Source organism: Gymnogyps californianus, chromosome 21 (assembly GCF_018139145.2).
Source record: "Gymnogyps californianus isolate 813 chromosome 21, ASM1813914v2, whole genome shotgun sequence".
Taxonomy (NCBI): Eukaryota; Metazoa; Chordata; class Aves; order Accipitriformes; family Cathartidae; genus Gymnogyps; species Gymnogyps californianus.
Genome location: NC_059491.1, coordinates 996,901 through 1,020,782, shown reverse-complemented (window position 1 = coordinate 1,020,782; position 23,882 = coordinate 996,901). Strand labels below are relative to the sequence as shown.

The 23,882-nt window shown below is 59.5% G+C and overlaps 1 protein-coding gene across 4 annotated transcripts; it reads left to right on the top strand.

Moving 5' to 3' along the window:
* Positions 1 to 460: 460 nt before the first annotated feature.
* On the top strand, positions 461 to 23,445 carry TP73 (tumor protein p73). 4 transcript variants are annotated; one of them, XM_050909321.1, is made up of 12 exons: positions 461 to 499; positions 4,306 to 4,551; positions 16,896 to 17,082; positions 17,193 to 17,308; positions 17,804 to 17,913; positions 18,373 to 18,515; positions 18,936 to 19,024; positions 19,360 to 19,484; positions 19,818 to 19,972; positions 20,145 to 20,277; positions 21,293 to 21,386; positions 23,125 to 23,445. In XM_050909321.1, exons 1-12 carry the CDS (start codon positions 461 to 463, stop codon positions 23,443 to 23,445), a joined length of 1,758 nt encoding a protein of 585 aa, XP_050765278.1. The 4 variants fall into 4 exon arrangements, with proteins under 4 accessions (XP_050765278.1, XP_050765280.1, XP_050765279.1 ...); XM_050909320.1 differs by lacking the exon at positions 461 to 499 and having other exon boundaries at positions 4,318 to 4,551; positions 19,821 to 19,972; XM_050909323.1 differs by lacking the exons at positions 19,818 to 19,972; positions 20,145 to 20,277.
* The last annotated feature ends 437 nt before the right edge of the window (positions 23,446 to 23,882 follow it).

The following is a 23,882-nucleotide window of genomic DNA, read 5'->3' as shown; positions in this document are numbered from 1 at the left end:
CTCGGTCTGCTGGTAAAGGGTGCCGGCCAAATGGGTTTCCAGCCCGGTACGGCTGCAAGCAGCGTTCTGGAGTGGAATCTAGCCGGGTTTGATGATGGAGCTGGACCCCCGCTCTCCCTGCAGTGGGAATGGTTGGTATCGCCCAGTCCATCACTGGGCAAGCTGGGGCCTGCCCTGTGCTTTAATGAATAGTCATGAGGGACAGAAGGGGTGGGCCCCGTTTTGTTGTTGGATGCAGCTAGTTGACAGAACTAAGGGAGATGAAAAAGGCAAAAAAGCCAACACACAGCGGCACACGAGTGGCCAGCGCAGCATCCCTGGCGCTGCCCGCCCCGGCCCTGCTCCCGCGCTCCCTCCTTCCGCCTGCCTTCCTACCCCGGCCGTCCCCGCCGCCGCCCCGACCCCATGACTCCCGTGGCAGGACGCTTCCCAGCGCTCTGTGAATCCCGAGACAACTAAAATGCTCTACATTAGCGACCCGATGCAGCATTATACCACGGTAGGTGCTACTTGTTATTAATGGGTTTTGCCTTGCTGCTTTTGTTCGAAATCATCCTCCGCCGCCGAGGCAGGAGCTGGGCGCGTGCTCCGGCTCTGCCTGCCGAGCCTTCGCGCCCGCCGCTGCCTGGGACATGCCAGGGGCTTGTCACCGTGCAAGCCTTTCCCCGTCCCGCGGCTGCACGGAGGAGCTGCGGCTGCTCCAGCCCCGGTCGTGAACGATAAGCTGTGTCAGCGTGGGATGCTGCAGCCTTGGCGGCTCGGTCGGCATTCCTCTCTTGCTTTGCCTGACGCTTGCAGAGCCCAAGGTGCGATTTAAGCCTTTGGTGCAAAGGGGTGCAGGCTCCCTCACCCGCGTATGTGCAGGCGGGAGGGGTGCTAGCCGGAGCATCCGTCCGAGGAACGCCCTGTGGTGCTGGGCACCGCCAGCACCCGTTTGTCGCCCGCTGGGGACCTCCTCGGCTGAGCTTACGGCATGCGCCCGCGGCCCCAGGCAGGCTTTCCTTCCCTGCTTTAAAGTCTCTGGGAGGGTAGAGCAGACGAAACGGTACCTGCGCTGCAGGCGATACACTTTCAGCCCCATCCTCAAGTGCTGCTGTTGCTTTCTTAGTCCAAAGGGTTTTGTGTCTGCTCTCTGGCATTCAGCAGAGTTAGATACAGGCAGAGACGCGCTTAGAGGCAGAAAGGTGCGGTGCTGCGCTTCCCGACCAGAAATTACTTTGTTCCTCTTTTTTGTCTTACGTGTGTTGGTATAAAGCACATATGTACCGGGTTCGTTTTGTACTGTAGCGCTGTTACTTGGGAGGTCGTTGCTGCAGCCATGGGAATATTTATCTATGTGTGTGGATAAACATATGTGTGTGTGTACATGTATATATTTACAGACATACGCACACAAGGGCTGTGTTGGGTTTGTTGACACACACATACGCACACAAACACTCAAGCCTTCGGTTTGTCTTTTAAGGGAACGTTTCCAAAATGTAGTCAATTTTTACAAACAAGTTGGTCGTTTTTCCCCCTGCACCTGCCTTGGGGTATCTCTGCCAGCGGATTTGCAGGGCCCCGGCACTCGGGGCGCTGCCTGTTGCTTTGTGCCGGCAGGGGCTCCCGGCTCGGGGCGGCCAGCCCAGCTCGCAGAGGTGATGCTCTGCGTTTCGTATCTCCTTCATCTGCGAAGAGGTCACCGTTCTTCCCGAGGGAAGGCTCTCTCCCGCACGGAGGTGGGGATGCGCTTCTCGGTGGGTCGGTCCCGATGTACCCGCCCATTAAGCTTTACAGCCGCAGGCTTCAGCTGCTCACAGTCCTGGCTCTAAGCACCGCAAACTCACAAAATCGTGCGGGGACGACTTTTGCGGAGCCTTTTTTCCATCCACTTCCAAGGGCCACCTCACCCCCAGCCTGCCCTGCAGCTCCCGAGCTCGCGGCTCCCGAGCCGCAGATATTGCCGGGAGGCGAAGGCTTCCCAGTTATTTCCCATTTCGGCAGGAGATGAGCCACCATGGCAGCACACGCGCCGTGCTCTGCCGGGCGGTCCGGAGGTAGCCTGCTGTTCCTGAGTACGCACGTACGTGTGCGAGGGCAGCGCCGAAATCGCCTCGTTTGCTCCTCAAGTGCAGAGCGCTTACTCTCCATTCATTCCTAAAAAAGGCACGTGGCTGGGCCCAGGGCGGGCGTGCAGCCTGTTCCCGGGGCCCTTCCGTCCTCCAGGAGAACAAAACAGCTCGGTCGCAATACCCTGGGATTATTTGGGCTGCGGATCAGCCCTGGCGAGCGGCAACCCCTTCTCCCCTTGCTGCCTTCCTCCTGGTCGATGCCTGAGCTTTGCTTTTCAAGGGTGACAGGGGTGACTTGTGCTGCACGCCTTCCAGCCGGTGCCACCTACCACCGAGGCTGTCCTGCTCTGCAGTCCCCGCCGGCGGCTGCCTGCAGCCGGGCAGTTTCCCGGCTGGACGGCAAGGGCTTCCCACGTGCATTTTTAATGCCTGTTTTGCTGAAGTTTCTTTTAACTTTTCCTCCAGGCGAAGCCTGGGACTGTGGAAAGCTTGGATGGGGGTGGTTTGTCTTTGGCAGGGCTATTTATAGAGCGGCGAGAAGGAATAGAGGGGTTTACGCACATATTTTAGGGGAGAAAATGGCTGTATGTGTAAAAGCAAGCCAGATCTTGTTCAGCATTCCTCCAGTTAGTCACAGGCTCCAACGACCTTGCGAGAGATGCAGACAACAGGAGAACTTCCCTGGAGAAGGATGATTGCCTTTAAACCATTCTACATCGCAGACGTTTGGGTGAGGTTGGGATCCCAAGTTAAAACACGTCTCCTGATTCCTAAGCCGTGAGCCTTGCAGCCCTTCGGAAGAGAAGGCAGATGGCTGAGCCTGCTGGCCGTCCCCACGGCCGCTTTCCAGTAGCTCGCCGTTTCCCAGAGCTGCCCTGGCCGGTGCTGGTGGCTGGAGGGACCGTCCCCGCCGGGGCGCAGGGGCAGGCGGGGTGAAGGGGGGGGCGCAGGCAGGGGACCCCGTTCCTCCTCCGACCGGGGTGCTGTGGGGAGTGGGGACGACAAGCGGCAATGCCACGGCCGCTGTGCGTGGTCACCAGCGGAGCCCGGGCAGCCACCGGCAGCACCCGCCTCTGGGACTGCCAGCATGCTGCTGGCTTGCAAATGCCAGGAGAACAACCCTTGAGCAATTCGGGAATTGCAGATTTTGGGGAAAAAAACCCATCCCATTTGCTTTGAAAAACAGTTACGTTTGGGATATATTTTTTTGAATATTGGTTTATTTCTCTACCACAGAAAAAATGATCTTTTGGGGTCTGATTTTCAGATGAAAGATTAAGGCCGCTTTAGCCGTGGCTTTTGAGAACGTAGCTTTGCTTAGGCTATGCCTGCAGGTAAAAGAGCTGCCAGCTCTTGCAGGAAGTATCTGACAGTAGTTGTTCAGAAGAGGAATAAGAAAAAAAATTGTAAAAAGTCAGGATTTGGTCGAGCACGTCTGGAATAAGAGCCAGTACATGCATAAATAGGTACGTTTGCTCTGTGACCTTACTGCAGCGTGCTGCATCACAGCTACGCGCTTTGTAGGTTTGAGGTTTTCCCCAAATTAGACCTGCCTCAGCGAAAGCCACTGAAAGCAAACATCCCGGCTGGGAAATGAATTGCACAAACCACCATTCAGCGCTGGCTCTTCTTACAGAAACACTTCCAGAAGCGGCGCGCGCGTGTGCGCTCGCGACAAGTGAATGCACGCGGGAGAAGTCTGGAGAAGAGGTCGGACGCTGAGCGATGCAGTCGCGATGGGAGCGATGCCTTCGTCAGAGGGCTGGCGGTCGCCTCACGCTGCCGCTGCGTCCCGGGGCAGCTTCCCCGAGCCTCGGTGCTCTGGCCGCCGGGAAAGCCACTGCAGAGCAGAGCCCCTGGCCGTCACTCCCCAGCCGGCAGCGGGACATCTCCCGTGCCTGAGCAAACCCCAGAAAACCCCGGCCCGGTCCCCGCTGGCAAAAGCGTGGCTTTGCATAGGCAGGTGCGCTCGAAATCCAGGGATCTCGGCAGCTCGCTGCCTCCGGTGAGGATGGAGCGGGTAGAAGGGGATGATTTAAGCGTATTGAGTTTACCCCTTGCACAAGTGGTGACCTGTTCGAAAACCCAAGCGACCCAGAGCGGCTCTTTTGGCTGGCTTTCCCGCACGCTGGCCCTTTAAGGAGGCTGTAACAGGACACCTGGAGCCCTGAAGAAGTGTGGCTGAGGTTTCCATGTCTCTAAACTGGCTGGTGTTTTCTTTTTTCCCTCCTCCCCTTTTCCCTTCCTCCAGTCCCAGTTCAATTTGCTGAACAACAGCATGGATCAGAGCATCGGCAGCAGAGCAGCCTCCACCAGCCCCTACAGCTCCGAGCACACCTCCAATGTCCCAACGCATTCGCCCTACTCGCAGCCCAGCTCTACCTTCGACGCCATGTCCCCAGCTCCCGTCATCCCCTCCAACACTGACTACCCCGGTCCCCACCACTTTGAGGTGACCTTCCAGCAATCCAGCACCGCCAAGTCAGCTACCTGGACAGTAAGTCGCATGTCTTCTTGCCTTCGCTAGAGAGATGCTTGCTACTGCCGACAGCGTTTTCGGCTGGCCGGCCGCAAACACCCCAACGCCTTGGTGGTGCTTTGCAGCGGGGCGCAGAGGGCACGCCGGCGCGGGGCGGCTGCAGGGCGCAGCCACCACCCGACGGGGACATTGCCTGCACAGGCGGCCCTGGAAAGCAAAAGGTGCAGGAAACGTCAGTGCTTGCTTTTCAGGGGATTTCTCCAAAAGGGCTGGTAAGCACAGCGGTTCGAATGTAACTTCTCTCGCAGCGATTCCCTAAGCTGCGGGTAAATGTCCCTGAAAACCGCCAAGCTGGGGAAACGTCCTGGGGAAGTACCCGCCTTGTTCTCGTGGTGCTTCCCTACACATTTGCCAGCGACCGCTGTCAGAGGCAAGGCAGTGGGCGAGACGCACCTTTGCTCGCATCTACCGGGGCCGTTCTCAGCTTCGCCGTAAATTCTTGCTTGTCATTTACAATCCTTTTTCATCTCGTGTCGGAAGAGTAACTTAATCTCTAGCAGTCACGGCAAAATAACAGAGGAGGCTTTTGATCGCAGAGGGGTCGCTGCACGGCATCGTGCCGTCCGTGATGTGGGTGCAGCAGCCCGGTCCTCGGGAGCGGAGATGCGGGCTTGGTCCGCTGCCGGTCCGACCGCACGCCCGCAGCCCGGCAGAGGAGCCCTCTGCGGATCAGGGACCCGGGAACCGGGCAGAGCGTACCAGGGCTGCTTTGCTTTTTGTGGCAAAAGGTCCTAAATTCACATCCTGGCTCCCGGCTTAGTGTAGCACTGTCCCTCTTTTTAAGAAAAAAGGGCACTTGCAGCCGGTGTTGGAGGCATTCCTGCGGCGGATGCCTCCCAGAGCGCCTGGGAGAGCCGCTCGCCGGCACGCTTGAGGCAGGCGGGTTTTCTCCTCCGGGAAATGTAAGCAGAGCAGAAAGGCTGGGACGAGACAACTGGCACAACGAGGGAGCGACGGGGTTTCCTGCGGGGCTGCGGTTTGCCGTTATCATGAAACGGGCAGAGCAGACCAGGAGCGATTTATCAGCCCGAGGTGTGATAATGACTTTCATTTTTGGAAGCTGCTGTGTTTAATTGCCAAGACAGTCCTTCCCACGAGAGACAGAAAGCGTCCTCGGATGCTTTCGTGCAGGCAGACCCCGGGCGGTGGCCGGCGGGTGCTGCTCGGCTCGCTGCTGCTGGCGCGGCGCGGCGCGGCACGGCGGGCTGCTCCCGGTGTGTCATGGTGAGAGGGCGCAGGAGGGGACGGGCTACGGCAGCTGCCGCAGCGCCGGGTCCGTCTCTCCTGCGAAAACCAACAGGCAGGCAGAGTGGGCAAACCAGCAGCAAGCCGGCAACGAGCTGGCGTTTGAATGCAGCCAAATTCATGGCTGGGGCAGCGGAGCGGCTTCCCTGTGCCCAGTCACCGGAGCTTCACGGCTTCGGTGCTGCGTCCGCGCTGACCGCGGGCTGGGACCAGCACCGCGATTAAATTCGACTTGCCCTCGTAGGAGCGGTTAAGTCTGCACTCTTTTCTACTGTCTTTCCGTGCAAGATGTTGCTAAAGGATGCATTTCATTAGGTATTGAACAAACCGAAGGTCCTCAGGGTGGGATGGAAACCAAACTCACACCGGTGCAGGGTGTCTTATCCCAGCTGTCCCGGCACGGCGGGCTGGGAAGTGTCTGATGCTCGCTCGCCCCTGTCCCCAGCTAGCGGTGCCCGGGGCACGGTCGGCTTTGTGAGGGAGCGGACACAGCCGCGAGCAGGGCCGGGCCGGGTGCTGCGGGACACCCTCGGGCAGCGCTGCGGGCAGGGTGCATTCGTGCACGTCAAAAGACGGAGGGAGCACCTACTAAAGATACTCTCTGTGCTCACTTCAATTAGTAGTAAGGAAAGACCCTTCCCTCGTCCCAGACGATGCATGTTTGCAGCTGCAGGGAGTAAATCAAAAAAAACCACTAAGGTCTTTTTGGCCGGTTGCCCCCAGAAAAGCAGGGGGAGCAGCAAGAGGCTCCCCGAGGCAGTTCCACGCGGCGAGGGAGCCCGTGACAGCTCCCTTCCCTCACTGGAGCCATCCCAGCTGCCTGGGATCTTTTCATAACTCTAACTAAACTGAGCCCGGACTGTCTCAGCATCACCCCGTGCCGACCGTGCTCCTACTGGGAGCTGCGCTAATCAGGACAGGACTGCTTTTTAATCAGGACAGGACTGCTTTTTTTCTCAAGCCGTTGTGTTAAGGTCTCCTTTGCATATCAGAGCAGCACCGCCATGCTGGGGTGATTGTGCACCCCCCAAAAGCAGGCCGGCTGCAGGACTAGTGCCAGCCGGCCCACGTTTCGCCGCGCTGAAGCTGAGCCTCGCGGAGAACAGCAGTGCGGGCAGGTTTCATTTGAAATAGTAATTTCTGCAGGACTGCCGACATGGGTGCAGACTGTCCGGCTCGCCGAGGTTGCCGCATGAAGAAGGGTCCTGCTGCGGCGACAGCCAGATTCGCTCCGTGTCCTCCCGGCTGACGGCTGTCACACCACGCACATTTTGTGCTGGAAGACGGGGCTGCTGCCTTCCTCCCGCTCGCCCTGAGCTCTGCATTGCCACTGCCGCCCTCGAAAGCCTGTCCTGGTTAAACGGGGGACGGAATTCAGCAAAAAACGATGCGTTGCATGTTGCCAGTCAGTCAATATACAAATAATGATGTATGTACGCAGTCTGATTCTCTACACAAGCTGTGAATGCGTATGTAGCGGCATACGAGTAAGACTGGGAAAGCTGTTAGGAAATGCAGGCACTTGGGAAGGGAAGTGAAATGTACAGGGCTGGGGAGAGCGACATCTGACAGCTCGGCGATGGTCCAGCCAAGGGCAGCTGAATTAACCGTCTTGGTGCGCTAAAGGACACGCATGGTTTGATTCAGCACTTTGAAAGAAACGACAGTAAAATACGCTTCCTATTTCATCCGTAGCTAGGGAAGCCTCATGGCTTTTGAATACTTCAAGATTAACTGCACCAAATAATTGACGCCAGGACCGTTGCAAGCGTTGACCGGGAATTCGGCGGAGCGGCCTTGCCAGGCAGCGTTTCGGGGCAGCGGGGAGCTCTCCGCTCCGGAGGAAGGCTCTGCCAGGCCGGCAGCTCCGAAGGCCTCCTGCAATCTGGGGTCGGATCACGGAGAATCCAGCCGAGGAGGAACTGACAGCTGGCGCACAGGCAATGCCAAACCAAATAGCTCGATGCGAGTCGTCTTGTCAAACGATTTGGCATAGTTTTTTGATACAGTCCTAAGCTTGGGTTGACGGAAGGGTGTAGCCCAATAGACTCCTATTTTTGAAGGGGTTTGACTGAATCCCTCTGCCTATTCCTCTGGGAGAGGTGGCGTTATCCATCCTCCCGCGCTTAGGAAAGGAGGCTCCCAAGGAGCCCGGGGCTCGTGGCCCAAGACCGTTTGGAGATGAGCTGTCGGCACGGCGGAGTGGCTTGCTCTACAGAGGCTGGGCAGGCGAGCATCACCCGGGCAGGGCGAGCAAGGTATCGCCGAGCCCGCTGCCCTCGTGCGCACACGCGGTTCTCGCGCCCACACCTCAAACCCTCTGTTGACAAAACAGAAAAGGTTTGGGAGGGAGATCCAAAGAAGACGAAAGATTTGGAACAGATGCCTTGTAGGGCGATACCGGAGAAGCGCTCTGCGTGAAAGGTCTCCACGAGAAGAGTAAGGGTGGCTTGATCGCAGTCTGCATAGGAGATGGTTTCTGATAGCAGACAGCTCTTTAATCTCATAGAAAAAGACATAATGAGATCCAGCGCTTGGAAGCCGAAGCCAGGCAAATTCAGACTAGAAACGAGGTGGAAATTTTTTAACAGTGAGGATAATTAACCATAGGAACAATTTACCAAGGAATGCGGTGGATTCTCCAGCTCCTGAAGTATTCAAATGAGGAGTCTGCATATCTCTCGAAAGATAAGCTGTACTTCAAGCAGACACCGTTGGCTCAACGCAGAACGAGTAGGCAGGGGTCTTAGGCCAGCAGTGTAGGGAAGCAAACCAGAGGATCGTCATCTGTTCTCTCTAGCCTTAAAATGCTGAATTTCTAAATTTGGGAAATGGGCGAATGGAGAAGGGGCGAAGACTTGGGACAGGGGCTTGGGGCTCGCCTTCCCAGAACCAGCTCTGTCCTGGCAGAGGGACGCTGGGCAGCGGGTGGGTGACGCTGGATGTCCCGACTCCCGGGCTGGGCTCCGAGCACCGCGCCTTGCCACAAACTCAGAGCCGAAGCGGCCGCGCCGGCCTGTGCTGCGGGAAGCCCTCCGGGCTGCTGCCGCCTCCCTTTTCATTTTTAATGGCCTTCTTATCAGCAGAGAGCAATGGCCAGCTGCTGAAAAGAAGGTTTTCCCTGTAGGTTCGAAGCCCCGCTCTGGTAGGCTGCTTCGACGGGGCTGGGAGGAGGACCGGGAGCTGCGGCGCTGCAAGACGGGGCATGCCGGCAGCCTGCCTGTTTGTTGGAAGCTATCAGGACTCTCGGTTCCCCGGAGCTGCCCGTACACGCTAGAGCCGTGAGCCGATCTCGGCTCTTTTCTCACAAGCAGCCCCTCACCACGCCGGCCAGCTGGTAACTGATAGATAATTAGTATTTTTCTCAAGTCGGGTTTGCGGCGGATCCGCGCTCCCTCCCCCCTAAAACGCCGTCACGTGCGCCAGAGCCAGCAGAAGCGTTAATAGGGTCTTTGGCCTCCCGTGGCCTGGCTGCAAAAGGACGCGGGGGCTCGAGCCCCCCGCGTGGGGCAGCTGCCCGGGCTCGCACGGAGCCCCTGGAGCTGGCGGGAGACGGACAAACCTCCGAGCAAAGCCGGGGGGGGTCCCCTAACCTGGGCACAGGGGGGTCCAGGCCACGTCCAGGGTCTCGCCGGCTGCTTCGAGGAGCAAACAGCCTGCGATGGACAGGCTGGAGAGGTTCAAAGCTGAGGCGAGATGCTCGGCTGCTATGATGGACAGCTGTCCAGCAGCCACCCCCAGCAAACTGGTCTGCGTCCCAGCGCTCGGCCAGTGGGACACTGCCGTGCTGCACTGGTTCCAGTCGCTCCGTAGATCTTGCAGCTGGAGCGTGGGCACTGGGGGAGCTGAAATGGTTTGCCTGATGCTAACTGAATGAGGAGGATGGAAATAATTGGTGTGGCAGGAGGTAGGTTCTCCCTTGCTGGTCGCTGTCTGAGGCTTGTTGGGGTAGAGGCGGTCGTAAAGAGGAGGGAAAAGCCTTCAGGAGCGTGTATAGAAAACAAGCCCCCTCTTCAGACTCTCCCTGGCACCTTACCGTGTTTTCGGGAGGTACCTGTCCAACAGCAGCGGCCTGGAGACGAGCAGGGGGCAGGCCCGGCTCAGCGCGCTCTACCTCTGAGCCACAGACATCTTTGTTTTCACCCGAGTAGCTGGGCAGAAGAGCGTGGATATTTTGGCACGCCAGGAATAGGAAAGCAATCTCAGCATCAGCCTGCTCCAAAGCCCCTTGAAGCCAGCCCACTGGAGGCTTTCCACCAGCTTTCGCAGGGCGTGGATGAGGCTCCAGGAGCTCCAGACACAATGGAATTAAGAAAAAAGGCAAAGGAATTCGGTGTGCGATGTTCCAACACGATCCCGCTATCAGCTCCACTATCTCGAACGTGTATGGTATGCACAGGTCAAGGGAACGACTTGCTGGCAACTGCTGCTCCAGCGGGAAGGCAACGCTCTCCTGCAGGGACGGCTGCGGCGGTGGGAGAGGACGCAGCGGGGAAATGAGGTTGCCCTGGCCACCTCCGCTACGTCGGGATCTGAAGCGCACAGGGGAGGTGGTGACTGAGGGACCCGCTGGAGGAACTGAGCTAATCAGTAGGCTGCAGAAGGAAAAGCATCTCCGCGCTCTGGCCCGGTAGTGCCCTCGGGCGGCGGCTGCAGCCCGGGGGGCTCAGCCAGCAGCGCTCCCCGCCTCAGCCGCCCCGGCCAAGTCCTTCGGGAGCGGGCGCGGGGCCGGCGGCCGCACCGCTGGGAGCGGAGGGTTTTGTCACGTGGGGCTGCATCCCGCGCCGCCGAAAGCGTTCCCGGGAGCCCCCACCTCCGGCGCCTAAAGGAGTGGGGAGACAGATGCTGGGTGTGCCCTTGGTGAACCACGTTCTCTGCCTGCGCCCACTCCAGGCAGTGGCTGTGAGAAGGCAGGAGAAGCGGCTCCCTCCTGCCTGGCACAGCCTGCCAGGGCTGCTGGGAGAGACGGTGGCCTCCCCCGAGTCCAGGTCTTGCTGCTCTGGCTTTTGCATGTCGTTTCCAGCAGCGATTCCCAAGCCCAACTCGGCCTCTTCTTCCCTCCCCTCCCAGCTTGCTCCCCGTATCCAGTCCTGATGGATGAAATAACTGCCTTGCTGGATTTTCGGCTTCCTTTTTGGATGCGAGGGAACTCCAGCACCGGCTTGGTCAGGGGACCCGAGTGTCCAGACACCCAGAAGGAGTCAGACGTACTAGAAAAGATTAAAACAACCCCCGAGCGTGCCAGCGCTGGCTGGCTGAGCCGTGACTAACAACGGCTGTGATCCTGGTTGGCAGTTATTTTAAGGATGTGCACACCAGGGAAGGAAGGGAGAGGACTCCTTTGGGGGTGAACCAAGGGATTTTAATTAGCGGCAACGGCATGATAATAAAGGCGGAAGAATGCAGGCTGGAGCGCGGGCTGCGTCTGCTGCACGTCGCCGGTGGTCCAGCGCTCGGGGGAGCGGGGCTGGGGGACCTGCGGGTGACGGGGGTCCCCTGCAGCTGCTGGTGGGTGAGCAGAGGGGCTCTGCCAGGCGCCTTGAGAACCTCCTCCATCCTGGGCCCGGCTGGCGGTGCCCTGGCCGTCGCCCCGATGCATCGCCACCGTGGTGGAGGGACTGGGGATGCGGGGAGGCAGATGTTGGGGCATCCCTTACAGCCGTCCCCGGGGCAGCAGCTCTGCTGCCCAGCCCGCCCGTCTGCCTCGGGCACCGGCGGATGCTCCCCTCTCGGGCATCAGCCGTGCACTGGACGTATTCGAACCCAGCTCATAGTAAACGAGCAACAAAGTAGCTTCGGGAGGGATTTCCAGCTCAGTGAGAAGTTGTATAGGCCGGCGATTAAAAAATGGTTATTAAAAAAATTAGAAAGAAAAAATTAGCTCTGTAGTCGGCATGTCTTCCAGGATCTGTCGTAACAGATTCGTCCGAGCCGGTTAACGGTATTTGCGGTTTGCAAGATGCTACATGTCTGAGTAAGATGACAGACACATTATTATCACCTCTCCGCCGCGATCTGTCCGAACCTGTCCCAGGATGCAGCTCCGCAGCTGCTTGCTGGGGAGCGCAAGGAAATTGGCAGCCGGAGGCAGCACTTTTCTTCTCTCTCTCTTGCCAGGCTAGTGGCTTTATTGGGATCCATTGACTGCAGTCCTGGACACGTCTTGAGTAGAGCTAATGAGGAGACTGGAATGTAGAAGAGGAGGAGGAGGAGGAGGCTGGTAGGGAGGAGGGGGGGAGGATTTGTGGAAAAAGTAATTGTTGAGCAAATCATTTCCTTCAAGAGAGAAAGGAGGACTTGGCTGCGGCCCTCCCGAAGCAGGCAAGTCTAGACGCTTCGGTGTGAACAGTTGAAGATAAATAAGATTTTATCAGCTCCGAATCTGTTGGGACACATCCTCCTAGCGGTTCTGCTGCCCGGGGAGGGCTGGGGGGAGATAGGCTGCGCCGGTAGGTCTTTCCACGCAGAAGACTCAGGTTATTTTTTGTGCGAGGCTGTCAGCATCCGTGGGGAAAAACACCTCTCCCCGCTCTCGCTTCCTGCGCCGGAGAGGCAGCTACGGCTCCGAGCAGTACGGCTCCGCTGCGCTTATTCCCCGTTACGTTCAGCACCGGCGCGGCGTGGTCTCCGTCTCGCCCAAGAAGTAGCCGCGTTTCAAAGGCAGAGGTGAAAGAACCCCCATCTAAAGACATTTTGGGGTCCCTAGCGAAACAGAGGTTAATGCTGATATACTGCTAGTGCTTAAATAATTTGGCTTTTCCAGTTATTCCTGGTGCTCTTGGCTTGCACTGCGGGGCAGACCGTGGCAGCAGGGAAGGTGGCGTTATACTTTCAGGCCAGCAGATGAGGGCTGACGTTGAAAGGTGCACGACGACAGAAAAAAACCCAGGGGAATATACGTTCTGCGAGTTTACGTAAGCTTCAGGTGGATTGCTCAGTGCTATTAGTGCTGTTTGCTGTTCACACCGTACCGGCACCCACAAGCCACACTGACACGTGAAGCTGTTGTGCTCTGCAAACGGGCCATAACAGACGCTCTCTGGCATTTTCTACGAACAGAGATGGCCTTAGTAATAACGTAACTGGGGAGGCAGGCACTAACGGTCCAAAGGGTAGAGCAGGAACCGAAAACAAAGGCAGGAGGTGCCCAGGGGCAGGACGTACCCAAGCTCTTCTGTAGGTGTGAAAGAAATCTTGGGGCTGAGGTCTGGACGCGCTGATGCACCAGCGCCGGGCAAGCGTTCGGGTGTCCTGAGGTGCTGCCGAGTTGGTGGCAGCGTGAGCGACGTGCGCTTTGGCCGTGACCCGGCGGCCACGTGTGGCCTGTTTCACGAGGTCAGCGTGTCCAGCCGCTGCGGAGCAGGAAGGGTCCGAGTGAACAGCCCGAGGCTCACCCCTAGTACAGGTGGCAGAAACGCGGCCACGGCAAAAGAAGAGTAGCAGCAAGCAGCGAGGCGGCTGCACGAGTCTGTGTGATTGAACACCGGCGTTTTGATCTCCCGGGTTCCGCTTCGCAAGTGTCTTGTCTGGCACTTGAGGAAAGCGCGGTGCCTTTGTGCTCTCTGCAAGCCGGGTGCGCGCGCTTCAGCTGCGGCTTGTAAAGTACCAGTAAATCAGATTACATAGTGCAGCCCTGCACAGAGGTGCACGTGTGGCGGGTTATTAGCGAATACAGATAACCAGGTAGGAGCAGAGGCACCTACTCTGCTTGGCGTCCGAGCGAGACGTGCGTTTTGCTGTCCCCTATGGAGAGCGTACATTGCTCTTCCTGGCTGAAAACACGGCTGGGGCTGTAGAGCCTCCCGGGATCCGAAAAACGGAACGCTCGTTCGCCCGGTGGCCGTGAACAGGCTGGGGCTGCGAGACCGGGAGCGCTTTGCCCCAGCAGCGGCTGGGGATGTGGCTGCAGGACGGCTGCGCGCTGCGAGGAGCCGGGAGCGTGGCCACACAGGGCACAGCCCTGACTTTTCTTGCCCAGAGTTATCAGCACGGAGTTCCTTAAAAGAATGGTTTGTTATTGTGGAAGGATCTTTGAAGGCAATCCTGGAGCTGTTAAGACATGATAAGGTTATCAGTGGAGGCATGCCTGCGTTGAGCGGCAGTCTTTCTCCCTGCGGGGCAATCGCTCTGCTATTTAACAGAGATTTATCCATGTCATAACATGGTATAATGAGAGAATTTGTTACCAAAGAACTTGCCATAATGCACCTCTGCTCTTCCAGAGCAGTTATATTTCCCAGGCGTGTTGAGGACTGCCCGGGAATGTCTACATGAAAGGATCCTTTGACAGGAGTTGTCAGTACCTTAACACCTGGCAAGGAAGAGCCCCCCTCCAAATAACCCTTGTTTTGCCATGTCGTCTCCTCAAGCTGAGGGTGCTAAACCCCCGCCGCACCGCGGGCGAGCGGCTTACGTGGGCCACGGCCGCGCGAGAGCTTCCTCTTCCAGCCGGGCAGAGCCAGGTAACCGCGTTCCAAGCGGAACCCGTGCTCCCAGCTTCGGCACAATCCCTGCTGGAGGTGCAGGATCGCACCCGGGAAGCTGACCCGGCCGTAGAGTCAAGGTGTAGCCAGCGTCATCAGGTATCGGTGCAAAATTGGGGGGTTTCAGTGGAAGGTGGTGTTTCCAAGCGTCCTCCCTCTCTGGGCAAGTCCACGTGCCTCCAACACTGAGGAGTAATTCTTCCGCCAGATTCAGCTTCACGTTGCACCTCCCGATCACACCCTCTAATGACCGCAGCATCTTCCTGCTCTCTCTAGCACAGAGTGGGCTCTGACCCCCGGGACACGTCCCCCGCCAGCTTGCCTCTCGGGGAGCTGGGACCGGCTGCCGGCCGACCGTCGCTCCAACGCGTCCTCACAACGCGAGAGCTGCTGCCGTTTGCCTTGGCGGAAGCCGCTCCCCTTTATATCTTCCCCGAACATCCCTAGAAATACCGCCTGAAAACGGGTCGTCTCGTTTGCCTCTTTAGCAGGTCCCGGGCTGGTAGGAGCCCATCCAGGCCTGGCGGGCTCGGAGCCTCGCTCAGCCCACGCGTGCATCCACTCCTACAGAAAGGGCGGCGGGATCGGGAAGCACAGATCCCTTCTGCAAAGCCACCTGATGCGCGGGTGCACCGGACCGGGCTCACGGCAGCGGGACGATGAGGGCTGGGCCACCCGTGTCAGTCCCCTAATGCCCTAGCAGTCCCGTGCGAGGAGCTGGCTTGCTGCCGAGCCCTGCTGCCCGGCTGTTTCAGGCGGCCCTGGGGGTTCAGAACCCCCCCCGCCACCCCACCGGGAGAGCAGAGCGGGCGGCGGCGGCGGGAGCCTCGCTGGCCTCTGCACACCTGTATTGGCATGGCTCAGGACAAGCTTTAACATCCTCACAAACACTGCGCACGGTGGTATTTTTTTGGCATCGGGCGTGATGTTGTGGGGATGAGATAAAATATTTTGAGCAGGAACATGCCCTGCCATGCAGGGACTGGCTTCTCTCTGTGCGGCAGGGGTGGGCTCTTGTGTAGCAAACACATTCTTTGTGAGACGGAAAACAGCGTGGCACTGGCGAGGTGGAAGGGAATTGCACATCCCCGCACCTGGGAGCCGAGACGCGCGTTTACTGGCGGGCGAAGGACAGGCTCTACCTTCCCCACCCCTCTTCTCGAAGCGGCGTGCAGCCTCCTCCCGCCCGGCGCGCGCTGCCAGCCCCTGCCTTGCTGCAGACGATCCCTTCTGCTCGGACTGGACCCGGGACCGGTGCTGGCTGCCGCGGCCGAGGGGCTCTGCCGCGCCGCGGGGCTGCGAGCAGGGCTGGCTCGCGGGCACGCTGCTTTCTTCAGGCTGCCGTTCCCTTCCCGTTTGCAGTGGCCACCGGGAGCTTCCCCCGTGCTGAGCAGGTCCCCGGTCCTTGCGAGCGGAGTTTGCCTCTCGCTCCTAACCGAGCAAATCCCGTTGTGCCCTCGCCAGGAGCCTTTTTGTGGTCACGAACCGTTTTCCGTTAACAAGCGGCTCCGGGGGCCGCCTCCAGCTGCCTGCAGAGCATCCTCCTCCCGCGGCCAGCCTGGGGGAGCGGTCCCCGCCACGTCCCCTCTGCGAGCCACCGCTGTCACCGCGAGCCGCTGCAAAGGATCGAGCCGTGGTCAGGACAAACCCTGTCTGTGGCACACGTGCTAGTCAGAGTTAAACTCCGAGGTCTTGCATAATTAGCTGTGATTCTGTTCGCGACGTTAAGCACGAGGCTTCCTTAGGCTGTGACGCGTCGGCACCTTCGGTGCTCCCAGCCCTCAGCTCGGCCAGGAGCTCTGTGCGATAACAGACTCAGGGTAAATTTCCAAAATGGGCTGAGTGATGTATGAACGAGGGTTTTACGCTGATTTTCGGCAAGCTTTCCTCTAAGTCACGGTGTAGCGGATGCTCCCGCTTTGCCAGAGCACTTTGGCTAGCTGGGAAACCCTTCCTGCAGCGCCCAGCCCTGGACCCAGTAGGCGGTTGTCTCTGGTTTACATGGAAAGCGGTTACGATGTAACGTGGGCGAATTTGGTCGTATTTAAATATTGCCAGGGGAAAAACAAATATTGAGCCTAGAGAATAAACAGTTACCGCAAAGGCGGGCTGAATTTCTTTGGTCACTGTCCCCTACAATGCACTGGGAATGTGCAAGAGCAGCTTGCAACACCGCAATCCGTCACGGAGCTGCCACGGAGCCCGGGCGCCGCTGGGGCAATCCCCTCTGCCGGTACACGGAGCGGCTTTGCACTGGCACAGTCCCTCCAGCGTGGCTGCGGTACGATAGGCAGTAATTGGTTTTATAACAAGTCATTATTTTAATTTGCTGCTTTACTGCCACGTTCGCGTTTCACTTGGAGCGGTGAGAAAGCAGCAGGAGCCGAGGGAACCGAAACGCCCGTCTCGGCGCAGGCGGGAGCAGCAGCCCGAGCCCAGCACAAGCCCCCGAGCAGGGAAGGGAACCCTGCGTTTACACCGCGGCAGCGGAGGAAGCCGAGGGCAGGCAGGGCGGCGTCCGCCCTCCCATCGGGCCCAGTGACGTTCACCCGATGGGCGTCTCTTCTTTTCCAGTACTCCCCGCTGCTGAAGAAACTCTACTGTCAGATTGCAAAAACATGTCCCATCCAGATCAAGGTGTCCACCCCCCCGCCCCCGGGCACCATCATCCGGGCCATGCCCGTCTACAAGAAGGCAGAGCACGTCACCGAGGTGGTGAAACGCTGCCCCAACCACGAGCTCGGCCGCGACTTCAACGACGGTGAGTGCCGCTCTCCCCGCTCGGCCGGGGGCCGCCCCGTCGGCCCGTTGCGTGCAGAGGACGAGCGTCCTGGACGGCCGCGTCCTCTAACGCGGAGGTTTGCCTTGCAGGCCAGTCAGCCCCAGCCAGCCACCTCATCCGGGTGGAAGGCAACAATCTCTCCCAGTACGTGGACGACCCCGTGACGGGAAGGCAGAGCGTGATGGTGCCCTACGAGCCCCCGCAGGTACCCGGCTGCTCCCGGGGCGGGGGGGCAGGACCGGCCCCTGCCTCTAGCCGGGCTTCTGCTGGTGCTGAGGCTGAACCCGCGGGTGACGGGGCTGCTTGGTAGGAGACAAAGGGCCGGAGCGTCCTGCTTGCCCTGGCACGTCGAAGGCCACCCCCTGCTTGCTCCCCGCACCGGTGGCGGCTGTGCTCGAGCATCCGCAGCTCCCAGCCCCGTGAAGCACCCCAGAGCATCCCGTTCCTGGGAAGCGGGGTGCAAAGGGAGATCCCCTCCAGTCCTGGCCCCGGGGGACCCCAGTCCTCGTACAGTCCCCTCTTCCCAGCTGGGACCGTCCCCACCCCACCCTTCCCTCGCACCCCCCGCTCGCCCTGCCAGGGTGCCAGCTCCATGGGGGGGCCCCAGCCTGCCTCCCCCCCTCTTCGCTCCCCAGGGGGGCCCAGCCTGCCTCCCCCCCCCCCACTCCCTGCTCAGCACCCGCTCTCCCCTCCTGGGCAGGTGGGGACCGAGTTCACCACCATCCTCTACAACTTCATGTGCAACAGCAGCTGCGTGGGAGGAATGAACAGGAGGCCCATCCTCATCATCATCACCCTGGAGACGAGAGAGTGAGTGGCCCTCGGAGCAGGGACGGGCGTCCCTCCCCGCTGCGGGAGGGCTGGGGGCCCTCGGGAGGGAATCTTCCCCTGCAGGGAGCCCCCCCAGGGGAAGGGGACATGGCAGCCCCCCGCGGCCCCAGCCCACGGCAGGGGAAAGGCTCTTCTCTGCCGGCTAGGAAAAGGGCCGGCACAGAGGGACCGGGGACCCAGCCCAGCGTCGGCTTCTCCCCCTGCAGCTGGAGCCTTCCTCTGCCCCAGGAGCTCCTCTTCCCCCAGGAGAGTGCTGCCGAGGGGCTCCCTGCACGCAGCACCTCGGGGCCTCGATTGCTTCCTGAGCAACCCGTTCACGCAGAGGGAGGGGAAGGCACTGCGCCGCTCTGGTTTCTGAGCTGGACCAGAACGCGCTGGACTGAGCCGCGACGCGCTCCCCCAGCAGAAATAGGGTCACCGGTTTCTCTCTCCTCCCAGCGGCCAAGTCCTAGGAAGGAGATCGTTCGAGGGACGGATCTGCGCCTGTCCCGGCAGAGACCGGAAAGCTGACGAAGACCATTACCGAGAGCAACAGGCCCTGAACGAGAGCGCAGCTAAAAACGGCAACGCCAACAAACGCAGTGAGTGCCCTTGCCGGGAGAGGGAGGGGGGCTCGGGGCGCTGCTCTGCCGCAGCCCCAGGCTCCTGGCCAGCACCTGCAGCCCCTGGCCGCCCAAAGCCGTGCGGATGCTTCTGCCTCGGCTCCTTTCCCATCGCACCCAAAATCACTGCGCTCCAGAAAGCGCTCCACACCCAGGCACGATGCTTTGACCTTTTGCGACTAAATCTAAAGTCTCATAAATAGGACCCGCTCCCTTTTCCCTCCAGAGTGCAAAGCTCTTTGTGCAGGGCTTTCACGTCCAGATATATTTGTTCTTCGTTATTATTACTAATAAGGGGACATCACCGATGCCAGAACCCAGGTGACCAGCTAGCATCCTGCACGGCCTGAGCTTAAATCCGAGGACAGTGGGCTAATGCTCTTCCTCTCTCCTTTCCAGCGTTCAAGCAGAGCCCCCAGGGCATCCCAGCACTGGGGGCCGGCATGAAGAAACGGAGGCACGGGGAGGAGGACATGTATTACGTGCCTGTGAGTGTCGGTGAGCTGCGCTGGTTGAGAGCTCGGCTCGGGAGGGCGGTGGCAGCGTCCCCTCTGCGAGAAACGCCTTGGGGATGCGACGTGGGGCAGGACGGGCTTGCACGGTCTCCTGCAGGGTGGCAGGCACGGGGGCTGAGCAGAGACCTAGAGACCAGGAGCGAAAGCATCTGTGAATGCACGTGTCCAAGGCAGCCCCGGACCCCCGGACAGTCCCTGGCCACAGTGACACCGCGCCTTGTGCGGCTGGGTGGAAAAAAGGGGCCACGAGGAAGGTGGCCGGGTGGGACGGGAAGAAAGCGAAGCCCTGGGCTTGTTCCCTCCTCCAGGTGCGAGGCCGGGAGAACTTCGAGATCCTGATGAAGATAAAGGAGAGCCTGGAGCTGGTGGAGCTGGTCCCGCAGCAGCTGGTTGACTCCTACCGGCAGCAGCAGCAGCAGCTCCTGCAGAGGCAGTAAGTGCCGCCGCAGCCCCCCACGAGCCCGCAGCAGGCAGAGGCCGGGGAGCAGCCCTGGCCCCGGCTGCGAGGCCGGGGGGGCCCCTCAAGCAGCCCCAGGCTGGGGCCGGTCCACGGGCTCACAGCCTGTCTGCCGAACGCCTGGTACTTAGCAAGGGCTGGCAAGCCTTGTTGGCACAAAGCGGCTTTTCCGTGCCGCAGCGCGCGTCGGTGCGGCTGCCTGAAGCCTGAGCAGGAATCTTTGACGGCCCGGAGGGGAGCTCTGGCCGGGGCAGGGCGGCTCCATCCCGCCCGCTGCAGGCTGACCGGCCGCTTGGTTTCCCCGAGCAGGAGCCAGCTGCAGACGCCTTCCTCCTACGGTCCCGTCCTTTCCCCCATGAACAAAGTTCACGGCGGAGGAATCAACAAGCTGCCCTCTGTCAACCAGCTGGTAGGGCAGCCGGCGCAGCACAGCTCCGGCTCCGCGCCCAGCCTGGGCCCGATGGGTAAGGTCCTCACCTCGCCGGGTGCCGCGGTGCCGGCGGCAGCCCGTGCTCGCAGGGGCTCTTCCTGCCCGTCAGGCCGTCCGTAGGCTCCCTGCCGAGGGAGCGGGAGGTTATCACGGCTGGGGGGATGTCTAACGGATCTGTTTGTTGCGTTGACATGGCCGCTGCCTAGGACCCGGAATGCTCAACAGTCACCCCATGCAACCCAACGGAGAAATGAATGGGGGCCACTCCTCCCAGTCCATGGTCTCCGGATCGCACTGCACCCCCCCTCCGCCCTACAACCCCGATCCCAGCCTCGTCAGGTAGGGAAGGCGTCCGATGCCCTGTCTGTCTTGTCCTCTGACGTTTCTTGCTGTTGTCCCTCACTCTAACCTTCAGATCTGTCTAGCAACTGGTCAACTGGCCACTGGTCCCAACTGAGAAATCACTGCTCACAAAATCACGTAGACAGTTCTTCTCACCTCAGAAACCAAAGCCCAGCTACCTACCAGTTAGAAACCTCTATTGCCCTCATATACCTCTATCCGGGTAATCCGTCCCTGCTTAATTAAAAGCTAAGTGCATCCGAAGGAGAGTGTGTTCCTGCATGTCAAACGGGCACGCAGCTTTGTGAGCTTCCCCTTCCCCTTCCTTACCAGCACCGTCTGGAAAGCGGTCCACGTGGCTTATTTCCATCAGGAACGCATTAACAGGTCTGGAGCCACTTTTTAACGTGTCAGTCTTTAAAAAGACCACAGACGTTTCGACAGGCACCCTACCGAAGTCAGGGAGGCTGTAGTGCAGTTTAACTAGAGGCGTGTAGCTGCAGCCTGGTGCAACGTGCAAAATACTCCCAGCACCACCAGTCTGTACGTTGCAGAGCCCGGCCTCGCTGCCCAGACTAAGGCATGCCCCGATCTCCCTCCCCGCCAGCTCGAGCTCCCTCGGGTCCTTCCGAGTAAGTCACTGCGCTGAAACCTCCGGGGATCGGGAGAAAAAAACCATATAGTTTTAGGAACGAACATAATCCCATGCTTCGCTTTGATGTTAGCGGCAGCGGAGGTCACGCTTGGGATGGCAAAAGCCACAGACAAAAAGCCTGACGGAGCAGTCGGAGCAGCCCAGAGCGAGCTCCCTGCCGCCCTCGCGCCTGCCCGCAGCCCTTCCGTGCCGCAGGGGTGCGGAGCGTTGCCGGGGCCGGAGGCAGCAGGAGCTCGCCGCAGCCCCCCCGCCTTTTCAGTGACCTGAGACAGGGTTTGCCACTCCAGCGATGGTTGCGAGCACAGCTTTTATTCATGAGAAGTTAATGCCACTTTATTTTCCAAATTTTTTCTGCAGTTTTTTAACAGGATTGGGGTGTCCAAACTGCATCGACTATTTCACCTCACAAGGGTTACAGAATATTTACCACCTGCAGAACCTATCCATAGAGGTAAATGCTTTGGGAAGATCTGTTCTTACCACTTGTTTCTATCAGCTGTTGATCTGAAAAGCAAGGACAAAACCGTTTTAAAGGACAGGGAAAACTGTGCACCAACCCGCCACACAGAACATAGGCTCCCCAGGATTTATGCCTTCCGTTTAGGCATCCGTTCTGGTCCCTGGGAGTTAGCGGTAGCTCAGCCATCGGTAGCAACCGCGATAGTCTCAATTGGTTCTTCCAGACTGTCAGAAACAAGAGAGCTAAAAGATCCCCGGACCAGACCTCTGTCGATTTTCCCCCTGACACAGAAAAACCGGCTGAGGTGCTCAGCAAAATAACCCAAAGCCCGCTGAGCCAGCGGGAACACCTCCGCCGCAGTTCAGCGAGTTTTAAATCTGATCTTATGTCTTCCCCTGTTAATCTTTAAGACAAAAGAGGCTGAAGTAAGGGAGTCGAGCCCGGGGCATTCGTTTTGAGGGAACCCCTGGAATGAAGCAGCCCGGGTCAGGCAAAAGCTGGCATGAAAACCGGTAGAGGGGATGCTAGGAGTACCTGAGCTTGCACGGAGCGCCAGCCCTCCGCTGCCGCCCTTCTCGGTCAAAGCGCCGTCTCTCGGTGACGATACCGAGGGCGGCACCGAAGCAGGGGCTTCCCCAGCCCGTCAGGGTAACGAGAAGAAGGGGGGTTGGGGGGGGAAATTAAAAAAATTAAAAAAAAAATAAAAATCTTAAACCCTTTGAGCCACAGCAAGCCCTGTAAATCCCAGAGCTGGTGTTTTGGCCGCGACAAAGCTCCTGCCGCCGTCCGGTTGTGCCCCCAGGCAGTTTGCAGTAGCTGCCGCCTGCCTGGCAGCGCCGGGAGCAGGGGCGGCCGCGCCGTGGGGAGGCAGCTGCTGGAGACACGATGATTTTTCATTGGTAGCTGGGGCCAGTTGCGTAACCTTAGCCTGGTTTTGGACCGTTTTCTGAACTAACTCCGTGACCGTCTGTAAGCTGTCAAAGGAAACGTTTGGTATGGCCAAAACTTGTATCAGATCGCTGAGCTGTCTGTCCGAGTCGGCATTTGTAATTACTAATTGCATACTGGCTGTCTTCTCTAGTTAACACTCACGTGAGTCTCTGTGTTTGGCATTAACATGGATCTCTGGCAGCTCTCCGCTACGACGGTGTTCGTTCCGGTGCAGGCCCCCCGGTCCTGAGGTTATCGACCTTGTTTGGCTTTACGACCGCAGCCCACAGCGTCGTAACAGCCCGCTGTTGCCCGCATCGGGGCGTTAGCGCATGACGCTGGCCCCCGGGGCCACATGCTGCTCCAGCCCCCCCGGTCCAGGGCGAAGCCAGCCTGGCTGACGGCTCCTCGTCCCCGTGAACAGACACGAGGACGCTTCACGTGCTGCTCTGCAACCCGCGTCCAAAGGGGGAAGGTCCCCTCCCTCCCGCTTGCACATCGGTTTGATGTGAACCCACCCCCCCCAAAAAAAAGAAAAAACCATTTCTAACCTGCAAAGGTGTGCTTGAGTCACTGGTCAACTGGCCGTCGGTTACAAATGAGGAATGGCCCGTGGGGGACGCACCCGTGGGCTCGGTGTCGTGACCCAGGGGAGGTCCAGCCCCGCCACCGCTGGGTGCTCGGGCGTCGTGCCCACCCGCCCCCCACCCCGAAGCACGAGCTCGGGGCTCCGGGGCTCGCTCCCGCCGGTACAGTCGCGTCTCTGCCGACCGATGCCTCAGCGGTGTTGTTCTTCCAGGATCTCGGAGCACTGAAGATCCCGGAGCAGTACAGGATGATCATCTGGAGAGGTCTGCAGGAGCTCAAACAGAGCCACGACTACGGGGCCCAGCAGCTCATCCGCTCCAGCAGCAACGCCTCCACCATCTCCATCGGCAGCTCGGGCGAGCTGCAGCGGCAGCGCGTGATGGAGGCCGTGCACTTCCGCGTGCGCCACACCATCACCATCCCCAACCGCGGCGGGGCCGACGAGTGGGCAGACTTTGGGTTCGACCTCCCGGACTGCAAATCTCGCAAACAGTCCATAAAGGAAGAATTCACGGAGGGAGAGATCAACTGAGGGTCTCCAGAAGGCAGCAGCAAGAGACCGGGGGGGGAAGGAAACCCCCTGCGAAAAATATTTTCAGCCTTGGGCGTCTGGCAAAGCATAATTTTGTTGTCCGGCGGGGAACTGCAAGCCGTGTGTGAGAGCACGGCCCCGAGCCGCGCGGGAGGCGCCCGCCCCGGAGAGGAAACCGCGGTGGCAGCTTCGGCAGAGGGGAAGAGGAGGGCGGGCTGAGCCAGCTCACCGAACGGAGCGCGGATTCTCTGCCTGCCCGCGGTGCTCTACGTGGTTTTGCGTTGCACCGGAGGATCCCCGCATCCGACAGATGCGGCGTAAAGACGGCGCGTTTCTCTCTTCGCGAGACCAGCCTTCGTTACTGCTTACCCACCCCCCTTTCGTATTTGCCGCGGCGTCCGAGCCCGACAGGTCTTTATCGCTGTAAAAAAGACAAT

Excerpts from the sequence above, each read along its gene's own strand:
- TP73 (XM_050909321.1), top strand. The coding sequence starts at position 461 with ATGCTCTACATTAGCGACCCGATGCAGCATTATACCACG. Across the intron at positions 4,552-16,895 it reads CCAAGTCAGCTACCTGGACA|TACTCCCCGCTGCTGAAGAA; the intron begins GTAAGTCGCATG and ends CTTCTTTTCCAG. Across the intron at positions 18,516-18,935 it reads CGGCAACGCCAACAAACGCA|CGTTCAAGCAGAGCCCCCAG; the intron begins GTGAGTGCCCTT and ends TCTCCTTTCCAG.